General features: G+C 39.8%; 1 protein-coding gene across 20 annotated transcripts in view; it reads left to right on the forward strand.

Annotated features, from left to right (window-relative positions):
- Nucleotides 1-22,934, forward strand: part of RYR3 (ryanodine receptor 3) — a 527,532-nt gene that overhangs the window by 107,762 nt on the left and 396,836 nt on the right. For 12 of the 20 annotated variants that reach the window (XM_025189447.2, XM_075927046.1, XM_075927052.1 and 9 more), the window contains exons 3-4: nt 9,251-9,358; nt 20,687-20,707. In XM_025189447.2, coding sequence (XP_025045232.1) covers nt 9,251-9,358; nt 20,687-20,707 — 129 coding nt within the window. The remainder of the gene's footprint in view (nt 1-9,250; nt 9,359-20,686; nt 20,708-22,934) is intronic. The other 8 variants (XM_025189451.2, XM_025189457.2, XM_025189455.2 and 5 more) reach the window with 1 other exon arrangement.

The following is a 22,934-nucleotide window of genomic DNA, read 5'->3' on the forward strand; positions in this document are numbered from 1 at the left end:
GTGAGGGAGTATAGGGAATGTAACACAAAGCACTAATACAATACCAAAAAAGAAAAAAAGAGATTCTCCATGAAGATTGAGACTACTTTGAAGTAGGTTTTTAGAAGGTGAAAAGGAGCTGGATTAAAGTACTTGTGGTATGTAAAGTTTAGAGACCCAGCACACTGTGTTTGGGGGGAATTCAAGGCTGATTTTTTTTTAAATTTTTCTTGCTCTGACACATTTAGGGGTCATTCTAAAGATTCACAACTAACACTGCACCCACCTTTCTAAACAGAGAGATAAAACCTTTATCCTAACTTTACATGAAACAGCTGTCTTATGAAAATAGGATAGACTGCCTCCACCTTCAGATTTGTGTCAGTGATTAATTCTGTCCCTTTTGAGGCATTTGACTATTAGTCCTCTGACTTCTTTGACTTATCAAGATTTTGTGTAATCCTCCAGGAATGCAGGAGACTCTTTCTTGCAGAATAGCTCCTAGAGAGAGTTTCAAGAGGTTACATGTGGTAATATATGGGCAGTCAGGATGTAGTTCACAGGTTCCATTTCAGGATAGTTATTTATGTGGATTGAATGTCCTCTTGGTGACTCAGGACTGACGACATTGATTCCAATGGATGATTCCTGTTGGCATTCTAACAAAGTAGTTTCAAGATGTTCTGATGCCTCCCTGAACAATCCCCTTTTCTTGAGGGTCTTTCACTACAGCCAAGGATTTAACCCAATGGTATACTTTGAAAGGCCACATTCTGTTGGTGTTTCTATTGACTTTCCTCCTTCTGTAATCTTGGGAATTTTGGCCAAGAAGAGTCTACTTGGGAAAGAAAGGTCGAGATAGTGGACTTCAACTTCCTTTCCATCATTATTTGCTGGAGGTATGGATACAGGGCTAAATGAGGATTTGTGGATTTAGAAAGAAGTCATTTTATTTTCATTACTACATGTTCTGCTTCCCATTACTTCAATAGAACTGTGAATTGGATCTGACAAGAATGAAATTGTAGGTACCTGCAGACTACTTGAAAATCTCCAAGGAAAACTGAAGCCCGCTGTTAGAGATGTATCTTGCTTCAGAATCCTAAATCAGGCAAAACATAGCTTTTATTCTCTCCACAAATGCACATGATGTGGTCCTGAGTGGCCTGGCCACTTGAATGAATCTTGAGACATACTCTGTCATCAAAAGACAGGTGGCATTATCCAGATAGAAAAGATCAGTCCTGACTTTGTCACCGTCTGTCTAGTACAGGGAATGATAGTAACAGTTCCAGTGGATTGGTTTCATGCCAGCACATATTTCACATTTCTCAGCTCTCTGCTGGAGTTTTTTGCTCATCTGAAGCCACCAAACTGTTTGTTTGTTTAGCTCCCTTCCTGCATTTTGAAATGCCTCGGTGTTCCTCATACAGTCTGTCCAGGATTTCCTGTTATGTTAGGGACAACTAGTCTGGAGCTCTTGAACAATAAAGCTTATTTTATGGCAAGATCCCTGGAAACCACCCACCATGATTTCTTAAAAGTTTCTGACTGTTTTGTACAGTCGTCTTTGTCGTGTTTGCAATGATTCATGCCTTGACTCAGGAATTCATCTGCTTCTTGCAGATGTTTGTCAGTGATTAGTAAATCAGTATGTACTTCACCTATGGAAACTTCCAGAAAGAAGCTCCTCCTAGACACACACTTGCTGTGGTGTGTCTGAGACTGCAGCACTGGAAAGCATGTCAGCAAGGTAAGAATGCTTAGATCTTGGTGTTCTGGTCCGTGCCGCTTTCTGCAGCTTCCATTGGCCGGGAATGGTAATTTATGGCCAACAGGAGCTGCAATTGCCTGTACCTGCCTAGGTGAAGGAAAATATAGCAGTAGGCAAACCCTGGCAAACCACCCACCAGGGGCTAACACTGGCAAACTGCCACCATTTCATTGCCCACCCTTGTGTTAAGTCGTCAATCAACATATTTCATTGCCATAATGAGGTTCCTTAATATAGGTGATCACTTGCACTTTCCCTAGATCTGGTTTGGCCTTTGCTCCATTAGTGATCTAGCCTAGTGTGGTGTTTGAGATGCTGCTTGTAATTATTAGAACTGGGAGCACTGGCTGTTGGGAATCTGGAAGCACAGGAAACAGGAAGGGGGGCGGGAGAGATGGGACAGGCCTGAGTGAGAGCTACAGAGGGGAGCAGCAGCAGCTTTGTAAAGAGGTTTCACCTTTGGTAAATAAAGGCCTGTTGAAGTTTGTTACTTCCTTGCTTGCATGATACAACATTTTGGCGACAAGGATGGATCTGCCTCTGAACCCACCTGCACCCTTTCTGCAAAGCCCAGGTGAGCCTCCAATTGCTTTTACTGCCTGAATCCGTATGTTTGAGACTTATCTGCTTGCAATCAGTGCTACAGAGATTTCTGAAGTAAGAAAGCGTGCTCTGCTAATCCACTGCCTTGGAGCAGAAGGGCAGCATATATTTTACACTTTTCCCCTTGCAGATGATAAATGAGACTGCACTCATTGCATTAAAGAACTTTTTTGTGCCAAAAGTGAATGTAGGAGCTAATCGCTACAGATTTCGCCAGCGTGAGCAGAAACCAGGGGAGACTATAATGCAGTATATTGCTTCTCTGAGGAGTCTGATTGTAACTTGTGATTTTGGGAATATGGCAGATGAGATTATTAGAGACCAGCTCATTGAGAAAACAACCATGCTTCTTGTAAGAGAACGCTTGCTTCTAGAACCAAAATTTACACTGGAAAAAGCAATAACCATTGAGTTATTGAGTAGATTGAGTCAGCTTTAGCAGAAGCCAAAATAATGAGCATGGATACAGGAGGCCCAGTTCAGGCTGTTACTCCTTTGCAGAAAAGTCCACTATTGCTGCAGACAAACAATCACAAGGGGAAAACTAATGAAAAACCACAGAATCAGCAAATTCAAAGCACAGCAAAAGCATGCTTTCGCTATGGATTCCCACAACACCTTGCAAGCTACACAAGATGTCCTGCAAAAGAAGCTCAGTGCAATCACTGCAAAAAGATCGAGCATTTTGCTAAGGTATGCTGCAGTAGCCAGTCCAATCAATAGGTGCATGCAGTTACAATACCAGATGTTACTGTTCTGAGAGTGGACAAAGTCACTACTGCACATATTCCAGAACAGATAAGGTGCACTGTACATGTTTCTGCCACACCTTCAGGCAAATCACATCCTATTCAGCTAATGTTGGACACTGGTTCAGCAGTATCTATACTACCTGATTCCATCTACAGTAGATTTCCGATAATCCAGAACCTTTGGGACCTAGGTGGTGCCGGATTATCAGATATGCCGGAGTATCAGGAGGTACTATAAGATGGTTATGTATATACTGTATATAGTATATACTGTATATAAAGTGTTCTTAACCCTTTTTATTGTACATACTGTATACAATATACTGTAATGTTTTAGTTTTTTAACCCTTTTTTACCCTTTTCGCTCAGTTCAGCTGCTGCCGCTGTTACCTTGTGACTCATTTTTTGCCGAAGCTCACTCACTAGGCTCTTGCCATTTTGATGCCGGACTATCAGGAATGCCACAATATTGGATGTCGGACTATTGGAGTTTTACTGTATTTGCATTACTTTAAAGATGTGCCTCTTACTGAACCCAAACTTCACTTTGTGTGCTATTTGAAAAACCAAATTCCAGTACATGGCTGCCTGCCAGCAACAGTAACTTTTGGTGATTGCTGTGTAAATGCAGAGTTTTACATTGTTCACAAAGGTACTCCTATCCTTGGCAGAGATTTATTGGCTGCTTTAAACCTCAGGGTAGTTAATGGACGAATTGAAACCTCAGCAAAGTACTCTTGCAGTACATACCCCAGTTTCAGCTGGGACCCAAGACCAGGTTGAGGATAAACTTAGCTGTGCTTATGGGTTTGTGCATAAAGTTAAAATGCGACATAATGTGACGCCTGTACGACAGCAGTTACGGCACTTACCATTTTCAGTCAGGGAAGCTGTTTCAGAGGAACATAAAAAACTTGTTCAAAAAGACATTATTGAAGAGATTGACTCCTCGGAATGGGTTTCACCTATAGTAGTGACACAGAAGAAGGATGGAGGCATTCGCCTTTGTGTGGACTTAAGGGAGCCAAATAAAGCTATTGTGATTGACAGCCACCCTCTTCCTCACACTGAAGAAGTATTTGCAGAACTCCATGGAGCAAAGATGTTTTCTACTCTTGATTTGCAGAGCACGTACCAGCAGGATATGTTGCAAGAAGATAGCAGAGACCTCACAGCATTTATTACTCATGAGGGACTATTTCATTTTAAACGGGTTCCATGCCGTCTTGCATTTGCCCCAAGTGCCTTCCAAAAAATGTCATTGATTCTGAAGAATCAACATGGAGTTCAGTGCTATCTGGATGATATTATCGTGTTTGGAAATACTTCTGAGGAGCATGACAATCTGCAATCTGTACTAAACTGCATCAGCACTGCAGGCCTCAAGCTCAATATGTCTAAATGCAAATGTAGACAAACAGAACTCTCCTTTCTGGGACATACAATTTCACCGGCTGGACTAAAACCTGATCCAGATCATATCCTAGCAATTTCAAATGCTCCTCCTCCATCAGATTTGCAAACCTTACATTCCTTCTTGGGTCTAACCTCCTGGTATGCAAAATTCATTCCCAATTATGCTTCCGTCATTGAACCATTACCAGAATTACTATGGGGAAGTTCAAACTTGGTATGGACAATGGATGCACAAGCTAGTTTGGAAACTGTGAAAGACTTGATTGTACATAGTCCAGTACTTGCACTATTCAGTCCTGCATTGCCCACAATTGTGACTACTGATACTTCTGATTATGGACTTGGGGCTGTCCTCACACAACTTCATGAGGACAACACAGAGAGGACTACTGCATTTGCTTCAAGGACACTGAGTGATGCTGAGAAAAAATATTCTACGGTTGAAAAAGAAGCACTTGCTTGTGTCTGGGCTACTGAAAAATGGAGAACTTACCTGTGGGGCTGCACGTTCAAGTTGCGCACAGACCACAGCCCTTTGACAACATTGCTAACCACAGAAGGACTGGGAAGAGCAGGGAATCGTATTGCTAGATGGCCTGCAAGACTACTCTCTTTCAATTATGAACTGGAATATAAGCCTGGAAACCAAAATGTGGTAGCTGATTGCCTTTCTCGCCTTCCTTTGTCTTCACCAGATGGTCCACTGGAGGATGAGGATGAAGTAGTTGAGCTTATTGCAAGCACTCTTACTGCAGTTACAAGAGAGCAATTCCAAGCTGCTTGTTCAGCATGTCCAATTCAACAAAAACTACAGGAATTTCTGACAAAGAGATGGCCCAGTAACCCTAAAAACCTTGACCCAGTTTTTCTGCCTTATTTTAGAATTCCGGATGAACTTTCTTTGCTTGATGGCTATGTGCTACAAGGTACACACCGGCTATTTGTGCCTGAAGAATTACAGCCAAAACTCATACACCTGGCACATGATACTCATCAAGATATTGTTAGAACCAAACAACAACTACGAGATCTGTATTGGTGGCCAGGGATGAACTCCCAAACTGAAGCAATCATAATATCCTGAATCACTTGACAAAAAGCATGATAAGACAGCAGTGACATGTACCCCACCATTACAGCCTGTTCCTCTTCCTGATTCTGCATGGGAAAAAGTTGTGATTGACATTGTAGGACCCTTTGATACTGCTCCAATTGACTGTCATTATGCCATCACTTTAGTACTATTTCAGTAAATGGCCTAAAGTGGCGTTTACATCGCAAATTTCTTCTGCTACAGTAATTAAGTTCCTCTCTACAGTTTTTAGCAGGGAAAGTAACCCCAAAGAACTGGTTTCAGATAACGGTAGTCAATTTACTTCCATGGAATTTGAAACTTTTCTAGCAGAGAAAAACATTTTGCATAGAAGATCGTCCCTGTATTACCCTCAAGCCAATGGGGAAATCGAAAGGTTTAACGGAAGTTTGAAAGAGAGTTTGCAAACAGCTAAATTGGAAGGGCGCTCGTGGAGAACCTTCATTACTGATTTCTTGCAAGCTTACAGGGCTACACATCATGCCACAACGCAAAGATCACCCGCAGAGTTACTGCATGGAAAAAAGATGAATACTAAACTTAACATTGCTGGATTGTTAAAGGCAAGACCTGATACACCAAGGCTGTGTCTAGACTGGCATGATTTTCCAGAAATGTTTTTAACTGTAAAGTTTTCCGTTAAAAGCATTTTCGGAACAAAGAGTGTAGATTGGCACAGATGCTTTTCCGCAAAAGCACTTTTTGCAGAAAAGTGTCCATGCCAATCTAGACGCGCTTTTCCACAAAAAAGCGCCAATCGCCATTTTCGCGATCGGGGCTTTTTTGCGGAAAACAAATCTGAACTGTCTACACTGGCCCTTTTGCACAAAAGTTTTGCGCAAAGGACTTTTGCCCGAACAGGAGCAGCATAGTATTTCCACAAGAACACTGACAATCTTACATGAGATCGTCAGTGCTTTTGCGGAAATTCAAGCGGCCAGTGTAGACAGCTGGCAAGTTTTTCCGGAAAAGTGGCTGATTTTCCGGAAAAACTGTCCAGTCTAGAAACAACCCATATGAGGATGCTGTGAGAAAAACAGTTGAACAGAAGCAAGCAAAGTATAAGGCTTTCACAGATAAACGGAGGGGTGCTAAGGAACCAAAGTTTGAGTGTGGTTCCTTCATTAGAGTAAGAAAACCTGGAATTTTACGCAAAGAGGACCATAAATTCACATTTCCTCTTAAAATCATAGAGAAGAAAGGACCTTACACCTATCAACTTTCTGATGGGTGAGTATGGAATGCTTCTTATCTTGCACCTGCCTGTGCATCAAGAGGAGATGATGCCAACACCCAGCCCACGTTTTATGACTTCACCGTAGCACCAACACAACAAGACACAACACTGGAACCGGGGTTTGAGAGACGGTCTGTCAGACCTAGACGACCACCTGTCTAGACTAGAGACTATGTTATGTACTATTTATAGTGTTTTCAGTGTAGTATTTCTGCCAACAGTATAGTGTCTTCTTCCATATTTGTTGCTGTGGTTAGAACAACAATGTTTATTTTATAATTGGGAGAGATTTTTAAGAGAGGAGGGAATGTGATGTTTTAGATGCTGCTTGTAATTATTAGAACTGGGAGCACTGGCTGTTGGGAATCTGGAATCACAGGAAACAGGAAGGAGGGGGGAGGAGATGGGCCAGGCCTAAGTGAGAGCTACAGAGGGGAGCAGCAGCAGCTTTGTAAGGTTCTATCCTTATAACCATGCTTATGGCTGTGATTTTCCTTTCACCTTTAATGAAGATTTTCCTGGGCCTTCCAATTCATTTTTTACTCTTGTACTGTTATGCTTTCATCTTCCCATAAAAATATGAGGGGTTGCTGTGTTAGTCTGTAACTTTAAAAACAGCGAGAGTCTCTAATGTGCCACAGGATCAATCTTAGACACTTATCTTCCTATAAAGTGGCTCTGGGATAACTGTTACAGTAATATCTGTGTCTGAAATATATTTTATACTTTCCCAGATGATTGTGGTTGATTCATCCTGGTTGCAAGGTCCTTAATCTCAGTGTCTTTTGAGTTTTCATTTGAAGGAGAGCTGCCCCTGTGCATTTAAATTAGTAGACTGTAGCATAATGTCACCTTTTTAGACACTTCCTGTGATGTGTTGTCCTTTGTTGGAAAAAAACTCTTTACTGTCCACTGGTTTACCATACCATGGGAATTCTTTCATGCTCTGTTGACTTCCTGTTCTTTATTCAGTGTCAGCACAGCTATCTCTGGATGCCTTTTGCTTGTACTGATCTAGTTGGGTATTGTTTCTAGACATCATAGATAATTTCTTCCCCATATGAATGGTTTCTACAGTAGGTTCCTACTAGAAATTTTTCCTCCTAAGAAGATGCATCTTTCTGATGCATCTTTGTGTATTGATTTTGGAATGCTTTCTTGGCTGTCATTAATGTGAGGTTATGATCATTTTGGTGTTGCAGCTGGCCCTATCCTAAGTTTCAGTGTTCCTTACTGAACATAGCGGTTCTCTCGGGGCTTTCTGTTTTCATGTCTCTGAGTGTTTTGCTGCTAGTCTGTACAGGCTGTTTTGGCTGTTTGCTTGTTTTCCTCCTCTCTCCCTCCTTCCCCTTTTTGCAGAGGTGTTGTGTGATTCACCAGATCTTTATTCTGTCTCACAAAGACAAAGAAGATGGTGGCTGAGCTGAATGGGAAACTTTGGCTTCTTTGAAAGGTGTGGCTGACTCTGCAACTTGGAGGGCCGCTACCTAGGGATCAGTACATACTTTTTTAAGACCCTAGTCTCTTTTAGACGCATCTAGGCTTTATACCCTTTTTGACATAACTGTCTTGCAATCACTGGGCAGACTCTGAGCACCTACTTCTAACACATCAGATCACGGTTTGAGAGTCAGCAAGAATGGAATACATGTGGGTAGTCACTTGAAAAAGAATGGTTACCTACCTTACCGTAACTGTGGTTCTTGGAGATGTGTTGTCCATATATATTCCATGACTTGCCTCCACCCTTTATGCCCTTGGGCAGGTAGGTGTGAATATATTCAGATTGCAAAGTGGGGACCCCAGGGACACTGCTGATCAAAACATTCCTATAATGACTGTATGGGGGGCATATGTACCATCAGGAACGACATGTACTGAAGAACTACTGATATTGTAAAGTAAGTAAATGCTCTTTCCAGTTACAGAACTAGAGGATTGAATTTTTTTTCATTCTTTTGTATTGAATGTAAGAATTATAATTCAATAATTACAGCTATTTTGATGACACAATAAAGGTTTTGTCTTTTAATGAGAAGTACATTCAAGGGCTAGGATATCAAATTATGATTTCAGATCTTTACTTCTAGTTTTCTGTTGATTTATCATGACATGAAAACTGAGAAAAAAGTAGCCTACAACTCTTCTGCTTTTGAGCCTGATGACTCCTTATTTTAACAATAGCGCAATGTTCTAAGTAAAAAAGGGAAATTGCAGTGAGAAAATCTTCTGAAGGAGGGAAGAACATTTTTATACAAAAACTTGTGTTGTTAAAAAAAACCTACTTTCATCTTAAAATTGATATTATTTATTTTGTGAGGGTGTATTCATGTGTGCTTTGTTTGAACTAACCAGCTATATCATTCTTGTCCTTTGTCTTGCTCTTGATTTTGCAGTATGTGCCTCCAGATCTTTGCATCTGTAATTTTGTGCTGGAGCAGTCTCTCTCTGTCAGAGCCCTACAGGAAATGCTGGCGAACACAGGGGAAAATGCCAGTGAAGGGGTAAGTCAATTTTTTTTTTATTTTGGCATCAAAAAGGATACCCACTTCGGACTGTTCCTCATTTTCTTAACCTAATCATGGATCTTTAGAACTGAGAGTACCTTGGAATGGGGTGGTAGGTACTTTAGTATTCCTTTTAATTAGTCTCAGAGGAGTAATGTGTTAGTCTGTAACTTTAAAAACAATGAGTGGTCCTGTGGCACCTTCGGATACATCTATACTATGAGATAAGGTCGACTCTAATAAGGTCGATTTCCTACCACCTGATTTTGTGAAGTCCAAGGTCCATGTCCTCGCTGTGGAGAAGAATCAAACTTAGTCCAAAGTAGCATACCCGCATTAGGGAAACTTCTGTTGACTCAGACAGCAAGGCACCACGGGCGGCTGTGCACTCTGGGCTATGTTCACGGTGTGTGCTAAGTCCAGATCTCTGCAGCAGGTTGTCAGGGGCTCATGTCTCCAGAATGCATTCGTCTACTCCCTCCCCCCTGGCATGACATCAGAGGGAGGCAGTCCACTCATTCCTTTTTTGAGCCCTGGTTGCTTGTGTGGATGTCAAAGCAGCATGAGTATGGAGTCTGGTGTGCAGGAAAGCATCATTGTGCTCTTACATGTAATGGTGTGCCTAATAGCAATGTGCTTTGAGAGCATATGCATGTTGTGCCACCTGGAAGAGGAGGAGTCCGAAGCTCGACATGGCATGGAGGCATTGCTCAGGCAATGTCTGGCGCTTATGCTAGCATACCTGCCAGTCAATTGTCTGGACGTAGTAGAACGCCAGGTCTAGTGCCGTGAGATGAATTCAGACTGCTGGGACAGCATTATGATACAGACATGGGACGAACAGCAGTGGGTGCAGAGCTTCCAAATACACAAGGCCACGTTCCTAGAATTGTACAATTAGATTTTCCCTGCCCTGCGGTGCCAGGATACCAGAACAAGAGACACTCTGACCGTAGAGAAGCCCTATGAAAGCTTGCCATGCCAGACAGTTACCACTCAGTCGGGAACCACTTTGGGGTGAGGAAATCTACAGTAGTGGCTGTTGTCATAGAAGTAGCCAAGGCCATCAATAACATTCTGCTGCAGAGGATCGTGACTCTGGGAAATGTGGACACCATAGCGGATTGCTTTGCCACAATAGGCTTCCCTAACTGTGGTGGCGTAATAGACAAAATGCACATCCCAATCTTGGCCCCTGAACACATTGCTTCGAAGCATATCAACCAAAAGGGGTACTTTTCTATGGTGCTGCAGGTGCTCATGAATCACAAGGGCCATTTCACCAACATCAGCATGGAAAGGTGCATGATGCCCACATTTTTTGGAACTCCTGCCTCTTCCAAAAGATGCATGCTGGGACTTTTTTCCCTGAGCAGACAATCAGAGTTGGAGAAGTGGACGTGCCAATAGTGATTCTGGAAGACCCAGCCTACCCCATGTCCCCTGGCTCATGAAGCCCTCCATTGGCAGTCTTTAACAAGGAGAAGTTCAATAACAGGCTAAGCAGATGCAGAATAGTAATGGAATGTGCATTTGGACATTTAAAGGGGAAGTTCAGGAGTCTCCTGACTTATTTGAACCTCAGTGACTGCAACATTCCCTTTGTGGTGGCAGCATATTGTGTGCTCCATAAACTGTGTGAAAGCAAGCAGGAAACTTATCTGGCAGGAGAGAGGGGGGACTGATCCAAAGTGCCTAGCCAGAGTGTTTGAGCAGCCAGATACCAGTGCAATCAGGAGAGCACAGTAAGGGGCAGTGCAAATCAGAGAGGCCTTGAAGGGTAGTTTTATGCAAGGCCTCTTTTGAGACTGTCACGTGGCTCTCCTCAAGTTGTCCCTGCATTCCCTGTTTCCCTTTAATCCCCCACCACACCCCTGCACTTCAAGCAATAAAGAGACTATTGTTCAATGAACATGAGTTAGGGGGGAAAAAGGAAGTGGAAGAACAAGGAATTGGAAGGGGGGCGTAGGAATAGGAGTGGGACTGCCTTCTGCCTCCCAAATGCCTGGAGGCTCCAACTCCCCTTGAGCCCTCCCCACCACCCTTCTGTGTCCTGGGGCCATGACAGCTCCTGGAGACTCTGGGAGTGGAAGCCACAGGACTGGTGGAGGAGGGACTGGGGTGTCATTGTGATAGGCAGAGTTCTGAGATATGGCCCTCTCATGGCAGGACACCACATGCTCCATAATAGCAGTCAGGGAAGAAAGCATTGTCTTGTGCCAATTGCTCCCTGGAGGCCCTCTTCTCCTGCCATTCCATGATCTGGTCCTGCTGCTCTGCCTGGCTCTCTGCCATAAAGGTGTGCATGTAGTCCTTTTGCTCACAGAACATCTCCTTCCTCATGTGTTGGGCCTTCAGATGTGAGCCAGGTAGGTGCTGTAAGAGGCAGATGCTATAAGAGGTAGAAGATGCACTGAGCTGGCTGCTGTCCAAGCTGCAATGAAAAATTACAGACACAGACTTTACAACGGATACATTATGTTAATCTTACGTCTACTCTGTTAGCCTACACCGAAGCTCTCTGTAAAGACAAAGGAGCTGAGTTACATGCAAAGCTAAATGTTTTCTTTAAAGTGGGCACTTTATAGCAGGTGCCCAGACTTTTCAAGGGAGCATCAGGACACACTCACTGCGTAGGCAGGCAGTCATAGTAAGGAGCCAGCTAGGGCCAGAACCTGCATGCAGGAGGGGAGTGGCTTCCCACTATATCCAGCACACTCTGTTTCCCAGGACAGTGCTACTTTCCCAGCCAGGGCAGGAGCCTGCGGGGGAAGGTTGGCTTGCCACTGTGTCTGGTACACTCCATGTCTGTGTCACACTGGTTCCTTTTCTGACTACAGGGGGAGGGGAAGAGGGTGTGTATGTTGTGTCCGCAACATGCAGCTTCCTGTGGAGAGAGCTAGTAGGTTCCTCTCCTCCTTCATGTAGGTTGTAATGTAAGAGATCAGTCTTCTCCAAATCACATCCAAGTGATCAGAAGCAGTTGCTGACTGAATGTGGCCATAAACCTGGGCCTTATGCTGCACTGCTTTGTGGTTCAGTGATGCCGATGGCTCGGCCAAGGAGGGTGTCCTACGGCAGAGGGCAACATAAGGATGGCCTCCTCAAAAGCCTTGTGGGAAGGATTAGATTCTTATGTGAGAGCTTCATGGAGCTGTGTAGACAATACACCCACTCCATCTGCAGACACATGAACAAACAGTTTCATGCCCCCTGCACTGAGCACCCCACACTTCACACCTCATTGCCTTAACCGGCTTGCAGGAAGACAAAGTTTGTGAATTCACCAGAAGTGCCCTCCCAGGGACGGTACTGTACTGAGAGTAGGGTACTGACTCCAGCAACATTACCAGCTCCTGGCTGTCAAGTATTAAGCATCTGGCTACTCTTCTCCTCCTCATCCTCTTTCTCCTCCTTTTACTCCTTTACCTCTATGGTGTCCTCCAGGCTGACACCAGTGTGTCTTGTCTACACTTGACAACCACACTAGGGATGCTGGCTGTGTCACCCCCCCCAAAATGGCAGCCAGGTGGTTGTAGAAGCATCACATGTGAGATGCAGCCCCAGACTGTCTGCTCTCCTCCTATGTCTTGTGGTGCAGGATTGGTGCAGGTTCTTGATCTATACAGCCCTGGAATATCCTTTAGCCCCCATGCAGCTTGCTATCCTGCCATGTATCTCGATGTTTCTCCTGCTGGTTTGGAACTTGTTGAGGATAGCTTCTCCCCCCACACCTCAAGCAGGTCCAAGATCTCCTGGACACTCCATGCAGGCGCTCTTCTGTGCCCCTGGGAACTGGATCCTATGGGGGCAGGAGTCCTCAAAGTTGTTGTACTGGTGCTGGAATTAGTCAACACCATTTACACGTGTGCCACAGAATGCTGCTCACTCGTGAATGGACTTGCCATGCTGGCACAAAGGAGAGGCCCTTCTATTGTTCCTGGGGCTTTTTGAGCTTATGGAAGAGCAGTAGAAACACAAATTGATATCAGAGCGGTCAAAGTGGAAAGCTGCAGGAGGCCTTCTGGAGGCCAATAGTGTCAGCCTTCCGGCAGCACTGCGCCTACACGAATGTAAATTTGACCATGCAAGTTTAGGAATAGTGTTACTCCTCATGAAAAGCAGGGGGACAGAAATCGACTTCGGCAGCCCTTAAGGTCAATGCAGGAGGCTTGGTAGTACAGATGCATCACTTCGAAAAATCAACCATATGGGGCTAACGTCGACATAAAGTCCCAGTATAAACCAGGCCTTGGAGACTAATAAAAATAGATAGCATCCTGAGCTTTTGCAATGAAGTGAGTTTTACCCTTAAAAACTCATGATACTATATATCTTTGTAATCACCAAGGTACCACAGGACTACTCATTTCTTTTCATTAGGATTGTCATTTATTCCTTCTCCCTTATGATGCAGACAGTTTTTCATATTGGATAGCTAAGTGCATTTAATGTATTTAGCAAATGAAAGAAAACACAACCATCCTCTACGAAGACCAGTTCCTATACTGCTAGTTCAGAATTGACTGGTGAAAGAGGGGAAAAAAAGAACGATTGGGATTTAGCCTAGCTTCTGGCAGCCAAAGGAATATGTGTGTCATAAGGTTACTTGAAAATTTAGGTAATCTGCATGGTAGCACTGTAAACCTATTGGCAGTCACATGTCAGAATAAGAGAATATTATCTTTAAAGTTTACTATTCGCTTAAGTCCATCTATCAACCAAGTAAAGTGACATAATTTATTTTGGACTTAAAACATTGATATCCTTTTTTGTAGGATATCCTTAACTAAAGAGTTGATATCCTTTTTTGTAGGATATCCTTAACTAAAGAGTTGTTTCTTAGCATTTGTTTTAGTTACTTAACTTATGGTGAGGAAGTATGTACATTTCATTATAGATAATTGTATGGGTTTCTGCATCTCTAAATGTTTTAAAACACAAAATTATGTTTAGGTGATGTTGATTGTCTAGTATATGCACATATGAGAGGGATTTGAAAAATAAAAGACGCAGGTTCTTTCTGTTGTGCTTACATGTTACATTACTGGAGAAATGTTAGATCACTGCAACACCAAGACACAAGAATGAACTAAAGAGGATTTTCATACTGAAGAAACTTCCAGATGTCAGACAAGTAAAAGTACTTCAGAAATGTACTTACTCTCTTGCCCTGTTTACTACTGAAAAATCTATTTGAGTTTAAATCATGTCATTTGTTCTTTCACAGTGAATCTTTTACTCCTTTTGTGATGTGGAAGTGAAATGGGGATACTGAATTTGCGTCATAATAATTTATTAGGCAATCAATGCGATGATGGTGTGAGTAAAAACTGGTCTGAAACCGAAGCCCCTATCCCAATTACTCTGAACTATGGTTATTTGTCTACTGATCTGAACTTTAGTGCTGGCTCCTTTCTTTACCATGGAACAAACCAAAGCCCTGCATCTTAACTTCTGCTGGAAAAGTTCAGATCCAAATCCCTCCTTTGCAGTTCTGAACCATTCCTAGTTCTAACGTGTATAATCATTGTGCAAGATATTAAAAGCATTAAAAGGGTCATGTTTCATATAATATGATATTAAGGTTACCGCTTAGGATCCTTTTTAAAATAAACAAAGAGCTGGCTTCAACTTGAACTTTATCAAACTTATGCGTTCTAGGAACTGAAAACTACTGGTCACCTTTACTTGTGTTCTTTCCTTTTTCATCATGCATATAGAATCTTGGCTACCTGGTAACATACATTCTTCTTAATTTATTGGAGGAAAGGGCAAATATCTAATTAATACTGTGGAATTGAATGGAAAATCTAAAATGTGCATATGTTGCTGCAGAGTCCATATGGGGGTCATAAAACTCCTACATAAGCGTACTGTCAACTCCAGTTCAGCCCTAGTAGTAGTCAAACTGGTGGGCTGGGCTCCTCTTAGGCTTGTACTAAGTATAATCTATGTATTACTTTAATTCACTGGTGTTGGCTATAGAGTGCTTTGGCTTGCTGATGCAGACTATAAGCCCTGCTGCCCAGCCAGATCATCACCAGGCTGCCAATTTCTACTGTGATGGGATGCTTGAACCAATTTCTCAGTGTAGATTGAAACTGTTCTCATTGAATTGGAAGCCCAGCACGAAGGAAGACTGAATTTTCACTCTCAATTTAATTGCTTTTGGGCTTCAGTGCCCCATCTGAACCAACGAAGAAACTCAAAATGGTACTACTATGTGACATTTTGTGTAACTACATAGCAAGAACTTTATATTTATCAAATTAACCTGTGCAGAGTTAGGTGACGCTTCAATTTCCCCCTCTTCTGTTACGGGGGAACCTGAAGATTCCTATTTTCTGAAAGCCGCATAACACTGGGCTTACACATTAAAAATTTGTTTTCATTGTCAAATCAGCCCGTGGGAAAAGTGGAGCTGTGAGGGAGAAAACTGTATGTTTGTCAGAGTACATATAGAGTGCACAATACGTATATAGTAACTAAAAATTAAATCAGGGTAATATCCTTTTTGTAAAAATGCTGAATTGTTACAAATTTACTTCATAATGAAAATCTCCCTTGTCTCATATTTTCCATGTGTTTATAGACTTAATGAAGTTTAAAGGTACATGGAGGTGCTTTCTCTTTCTTAGGGTAATCCTAGAAAATAAAGGAGGTTGATGTGAGAGGGTGGGGTTTGTATGTGACTTAAAATGATAGACTGTAATGGGCTCCTTTTGTAGTTAAAATGAATGGGTGTGAGACACAATAGAGGATAATCATCACTTTCAATATTTTCATGGTACACGTTTTCAAAAATGAATATTTTTATACTAAAGATAGTAATAGCTAAAAAATAAAACATTGGAAATTATAAATTGGTCTGTAGGCTTGGATATGTTCACTGTCATGAAATAGATGACCGTTTGAAAAAAGTTTTAGATTTTTATCCTCTTGTAAAGAGTATGCTTCAAAGTACTATATATAAATTCCCTCTAATTTTGTCCATCCACAGGCAGAATAAATTTTATGTGCACTAAGGAATATTTGAATATGTACCACCAGTAGAAACATATGCTGCCAACTGTGGGTGCTCTGCTCATTAGCTGGGTGGTATCTGAATATGTCCTTAGTGGCTGCCCAAATGCTCAGCTTACAGGAACACTATATAAGCATTTATTATGCTACAATGATTCTTATTTCTCCCAAGAAAATGATTGTGTAACACTAGCTGTGATTAGCTGTAACCTAATTGTCTACTGAATTTTCCAATCCATAGTCAAGAGGCTATGTTCTCTTTACAAATAGAATAAATATTTTCAAGCAGTGTGAGAGTAACAGAGCCAATATATTTTGTAGCATAAGGGCCCATCCCAGTGCCCACTGCCTCAATGGGAGTCTCTCTGTCTGTCTGTGTTGGATCAGACCCTAAGTAATTTTTAGATAATTTTATATTCATATGAAAGTGCCATAGCCATGGTTCAAAATTAATAATTGTGTTGACTGGAAATTTAAAACTGCTGTCCTAAAATTCCATGTTCACAATATTGTACATTAACAAGACAATTTTTTTGTTTTAGATAACAAGCAATTTTTCATTTGCAAGCAATGCAAAGGAAAAAATGAACACCAGCACCCAAAATAGATCAGAAGTAAGGGAGACGCAGAAGAAATAGCTAAAAATAGTAATTTGGTTATAAAGATTTACTCTTGAGTATAAACCTTGTGTGGAATTTTCATTCTAGAGCAAATATGTACAACTAACCAAACAGTTTAAAATTGTATATTGTTTCAAAGAAAATATTAAGTTGTTTTAAAAAGTAATTCAGTTTCTCCTAATAATTCTGAAACTTACTACTTTACCAGAGGGTCAGCACACAACTTGTGTTCTCATTGTTTCTCATTGCAGGTGCTAAAGCAGGGGTGGGCAATAAAACAGTCACAGTTTGCCAGGGTTAGCCCCTGGTGGGCTGCTGCCACTATATTTACCTGTACCTCCACAGGTACTGGTGATTGCAGCTCCTGTTGGCCACAGATCACCATTCCCGGCCAATGGGAGCAGCGGGAAGTGGGAAGCAGTGTATGCCCACGCCTGTGCTAAAGGTATTGTTCTTTTCCTAAAACAAAATTAAACAATCTTTTTTAAATACAATCCAAGACCCCAATGTCTTGGTCAACATTCAGGTCATATTAAAAAAAAATATGTCTGTATCTATTCTCTGCAAACACATTCATGCAGTCCTTTATGTGTGGAACTCACAATAACTTTACTGGGAGGTGCATACACAGACCTTGCAGAATCCGTAATGTATGCAAGCACATTATTTTGCATATTGTTCTGTTAGCATCAAATACTGCACTTCATATGTGTATATGGTTTGTGTGTATGTGTGAATAAAGACATAGATTATGTACATACACACATGTACAGAATACTTCTGATGCAATATAAAGTATTGTGGCTCATCAGAATGAGTTTGAAATTACTGGATTCATTACTCAGGAAGATGTGAATGTTATGCAAATCAACCAAAATAACTGCCAATAAAGAATTTGTGCCGTCATAAGCCAACATTTTGTCACATATTTGACAGAAATACTATTTTATATGGGTTTTAGAGATTTTAACTTTTTCATTTTAGTCCTGTTTTGGATATCTCTTCACCTGTAAAAATAAGCTGTTTTAGTAATATAAATTCAAGTATGCAGTGCTCAGAGTAAGGAAAAAAGCTAACACAATTGTTTTCAGTAATTTCATCATTTACTCTAGTGTAGACTCGGAGTAGAGTTTTTCACCCCAAATATTTCAAATCTGGTATAGATATGAAGCAGGGTCTCCGAAGTCAGAATCCTTACTATCAAGCTATAGATAGTGTTTCTTTCTCATATTCTTGATCAGTTTAAAAAAAATCTCATTTTCTTTCCAGTGCAAAACAAAAACAAACTGGGGGTGTTTTGTGACTATCTCTAATTTTTTTTTTTTACCTCTAAAAAGAAATATATTTTAAAATGAATGTTATAGCCTACAAATTTTACAATCCTTCAATAAAGGCAGCTGCTGGATTGATTTTGTAAACTTTGAAGTGGAAATATACTCGTGCTGAGTTTTGTAGGCCTCCTTTCAATATGTCTGGAGGAGTTATCAAGATATGGAAAATAGATAGACCTCTATGCATGGAATCTATAATGGGAAGAATTGTTTGTAAAAGGAGATTCAAATGTATGTGTCTGGAGATATTTGTATGTAGAATATCTGGATAAGGATTTATGTGTATATAGAGAAGACATTTTGTGTATATATTTGTGTCTGTCCATATAATCATCACAGCCCCATAGTTAAGTTGGAGTTAACCTTTCTACTTACAACAATGATTCCTTCATGTTTTGTGGGAATAATATAGTGTACACTGTCATGTGGAAAGGAATACATCTCTAGGGCAAATCCTTAGCTGGAATATACTGTCATAGTTCCATTGAAATCAGTGGAGTTATGATAGATCCCTTAGCTGGTGTCAGCTATGCTTGAGAGTCAAGATTGATTTTTCAAGTAAATATGTTAAATCCATTTGACCTACAATTACTTAGAAATCAACAATTTTAAAAAGTTTACTTTTTTGAGCCTTGTGAATTTTTGGGCTTAAAATCGGATTCGAGATTGGAATATTTATCCACTCGTAGAATTTTTTTCAGCATCTAGAAGGAAGTTAAACTTTTAAAATTATTATTGTAATACATTTTCATTTGTTGATATTCATCATAACTGTTTCTTTTTCTGCCACATTGTTTACTGCCAATTTTTATAACATCAAATGGATACTTCAAAAGCTAAGTATTGCTTTAACATTTTTTCTAGCCTTTATGGTTATAGAGAAAATCTGTAACATATGAATCACATGTTGTATTCACTGGCTAGCAAGGCAAAATTATGTATTCATTTGTTAGTAGTGGCTCTTGCCAAAATATTTTCATTAAAGTGACCAGCTGACTCAGGGGTATATCCCCATGTCTACTAGGCACATTTAAAGAGATGATGTTCTTTGTGAAAGAAACTTTTGGATGGGGATCCTTTCTCAAGCTAAAATCCCTGGTTAACTCATTCACATTTTATATTAGTTAAGGTTTCTGTGCACATCACTTTACCAGACAGGAATCTCAAAGGGAAGGAATTGAAAAGTTAAGCTATTTATCAGTACTGTACTCTTCTAGCCATAGGCTGGCACCTTATCACTAACCTACATCACCTTACTACCGATGACCAACACAAAGAATGCAGCATGATCTTATCTCTGCAATAAGGATGCCAGCCTTCCATGAACCCCTCTCCCAAACATGACTGAGCATGATATTCTGGGACTCTTCTGAAGGGTGGGGGAGATGGAGGGAGAAATAAGTGAAGACTCATCTGTTTGTGGTGATGAGCTTGGAGAAGCTGCAAGAAGGCTGACATCTCTAGTTGGGATTATGTAAGGTTGCAATACGCTGTTTATGATGGTTGAACTAACTGTGAGTTGTGTCTCTCTGGATGGAGGATTAGAAAGTGTGCACCATTTAGATGTTTAACTTTTTTCCTTGCTTCTGAGATTAGGATAAGGAACATTGTGTGTGCTCTAACAGTAACTATTATACAATGTAATACTTGTGTGTGTACATATATGTGGGTAGGTGTATGTTGGCAACAACAAAAATAATGTAATTTAAAATACATTTTTGACTAATACTCCTAGGTATATATTTAAAAGCAAGACCTTGACACATTGATTGTCAGATTTGTTTGCTATAGCATTCATGAACACAATCAAATTGATTACTGTCTTTGTGAGAGAGTGTGTGTGACACAATAAGAAACAACATGCAAAAATCAGTGTTTGTTCAAGCTGATAAAACAAAAGTAAAGTATGTTTTCTGATCTGTTCCATTGTCTTTTTTTATTTAAAGGAAGAGTAAAAACAAGGGATAGTTAATTTTCTTACTGACCACTTTCCTTTGCTGAATTCATCCTTATAAATGTAATGATGCAACACCACTGCAATACATTGCAGTTATTTACACCTCCTAGCAGCTCATTTTATATTACCGTATATAGCTTATTAGCCAATTAGCTGACGGTATCAATACTGTTTCAGAAGAGAATGCATGTGAAACGTTCTATCACTGTTTATTTTGGTTAGTTAAAAACTTCCTGACTATGGGAGTTCCATCCTTTAGGTCATGAATATATTTATATTGTTTTGTTTTTATTTTAAATAGTTCAATACATTTAAACATTTGAACACATCCACAACAAAATCATATGCAAAACTAAATTTTCACTTATTATTTTGTTTTTCACTTTGCTAGCCTAGTGACTTCTCCGAATGGGTATGTTCTTCTTTTCTTTATTTAATATATATAGTTTGCATGAAACTGACTTCAGATGTACTTTTAATAAATTAGACCTTTCACTTGTAAGTGATCAGAACAGTTTCATTCTTTGTGACTACTGTTTTTTGTGGTTTTACATGTGGCCCACACACCTCCAGGTTATCACAATCAGTTAAAGTATTGGTCTCTGACAAGCTAATTCTTTGTCACTTAAAATAATATTTTTAGAACTTTAAATAGAGGATCTCTAAAATCTTACACGTTTTTGAAGATCTTTGAAATAGCTGATATCAGGGTACAGTAAATTAAGCATCAAACTTCCAAACTTTTCTATTAAAAGAGAAGCATGCAGCCTCTTTTAATCCAAATTACTTAGAAAGCCTAATACAGCTTCAAATACTATTATGCAGTTACAGTTTTGCAATTACATATAACTGTTGAGTGCATAATAAGAATGAAAAAAGCTAGTAAAAATTACCTGCTCTTTGTGAGCTCAAAATAAATACTAAACTATCTTACTAAAGCACTATGAAATCAATGAGATTACTTATGGAGTAAGGTGTCCCTCTGAGCAAGAGTGGCAGAATTAGAGTATGCCATTGTATCTTTGGCCATATAGGAATGAAGAATAGCAATTCATCACAATGTGTAAGGAAAATCCCAAAGCTTTAAAGTCAAACTAGCTTTTTACATTTTGCAATCTCATAAGTAAAGGCATTTTCAAGTGAAAGAGCATATGATATTAAATGTATTTACTAATACTTGTCTCTCCTGTTCTCTCTCTACCACCGACATTGCTGAAAATAGAACTTCAGCGTCTGTGGAATGATCTTTTAAGGATGAATTGTTTAGTCTTTTTTGAAATTCTAAATATGCTTGCTATTTCGTCTGGGTATTGTTTTGCAACAAGAATAACCATCTTTTCTAATATTATATAAACACTAGAATTGTTCTTGTATATTAGTGGACGTACGGCAGCAGTCATTGAACGTTTGTAATGATAGCCTTTGTCTTCAAGAAAAGTAACTTATTAACTATAAAATGATTGCTTAAAATATCCTTATGTATGTTAATGCAGTATTTCTAACTGCATTCAAGAGCCTGCAAAAGCCTATGATTTTAAATGTCTGAATAGAAAAAGCATTTTGTTTTCAAGCATTTTGAGGTTGTAGATACCAAAATCTATATTCACCAAAAAAATGAAATTCAAAAATCTATTTTATATAGATTTTTGCCTCCATTTAGCATGTCTATTTGAGTTTTACTTTTTTCATGATTTTAGTATTCATGAAAAGGGCTGCTTGACAAGTGTAGCCAGTTTTTGAAAATTTAACCTGTTTGCTCTGTTTCGTTATAAATTAAAGACATGAACCACTTGTGCAGTGCTTGTGAATGAAGGTTTCTTGAGGTGAATGTCACCAAACATACTGCCTCTGTTAAAGTGAGATGGACTAAAACTGGTTTCACAGGGTGGGTTAGAAAGCTGAATTTAATCCATTTGCAATTTTTATTCAGCTGAAGAGATGGACAAATAACACTAGCATGTTTTAAGTTGTCCTTCCTCCACTCCAATAATTTTGATGGTAACAAATCTATATTTTTCTATTAAAGGCTGTTTCTTTTCTCTGCTATATAAATAGTGAGTGTATAGGATTGTGATTACAAAGCTAGCTTAAAAACTAACCGGACTTGGTGGGTCTATGGCTATGTATTATCCTTTTGAAGTATGGTAATATGTACCTAAGCATTTTATCCCATAGATTAAAATCTGTAGGTCTAATTTTTACTTTTGATATAACTCCATAACTTTTCTGCTCTTAGTCTTTTAATTTTCAAACACAGGTAGATACATAATCATTGCTAGTATGGATGGCTTCAACAGTTTTGTGTAGAATAGTAAAGATAATAAATGTATAGAAATATGATTTATGGCTTAAGTTAGAATGTATTCTGTATTATTAGTGGTGCTTTACTAAAATATGACAGATATTGTGATTGTAGGCTTAATTCAGCAAATTGCCATGGTGAATAGTTCCACTGAAGATAGTAGAACTGCTCACATGAGTAAAGTTATTCAGGTCTGGTCCAATATTTGGAGTGTTACAGACAGACTCATATGAAATTTGTCTTCAGAATTTTAAATGTGCTGTTTTGGAAGCAAGCAAATATTACATAAATGAGCATTCCCTAAAATAACTGACGTTCCCCTAACAGACATTTTTTA

Source organism: Pelodiscus sinensis, chromosome 4, assembly GCF_049634645.1.
Source record: "Pelodiscus sinensis isolate JC-2024 chromosome 4, ASM4963464v1, whole genome shotgun sequence".
Lineage (NCBI taxonomy): Eukaryota > Metazoa > Chordata > Testudines > Trionychidae > Pelodiscus > Pelodiscus sinensis.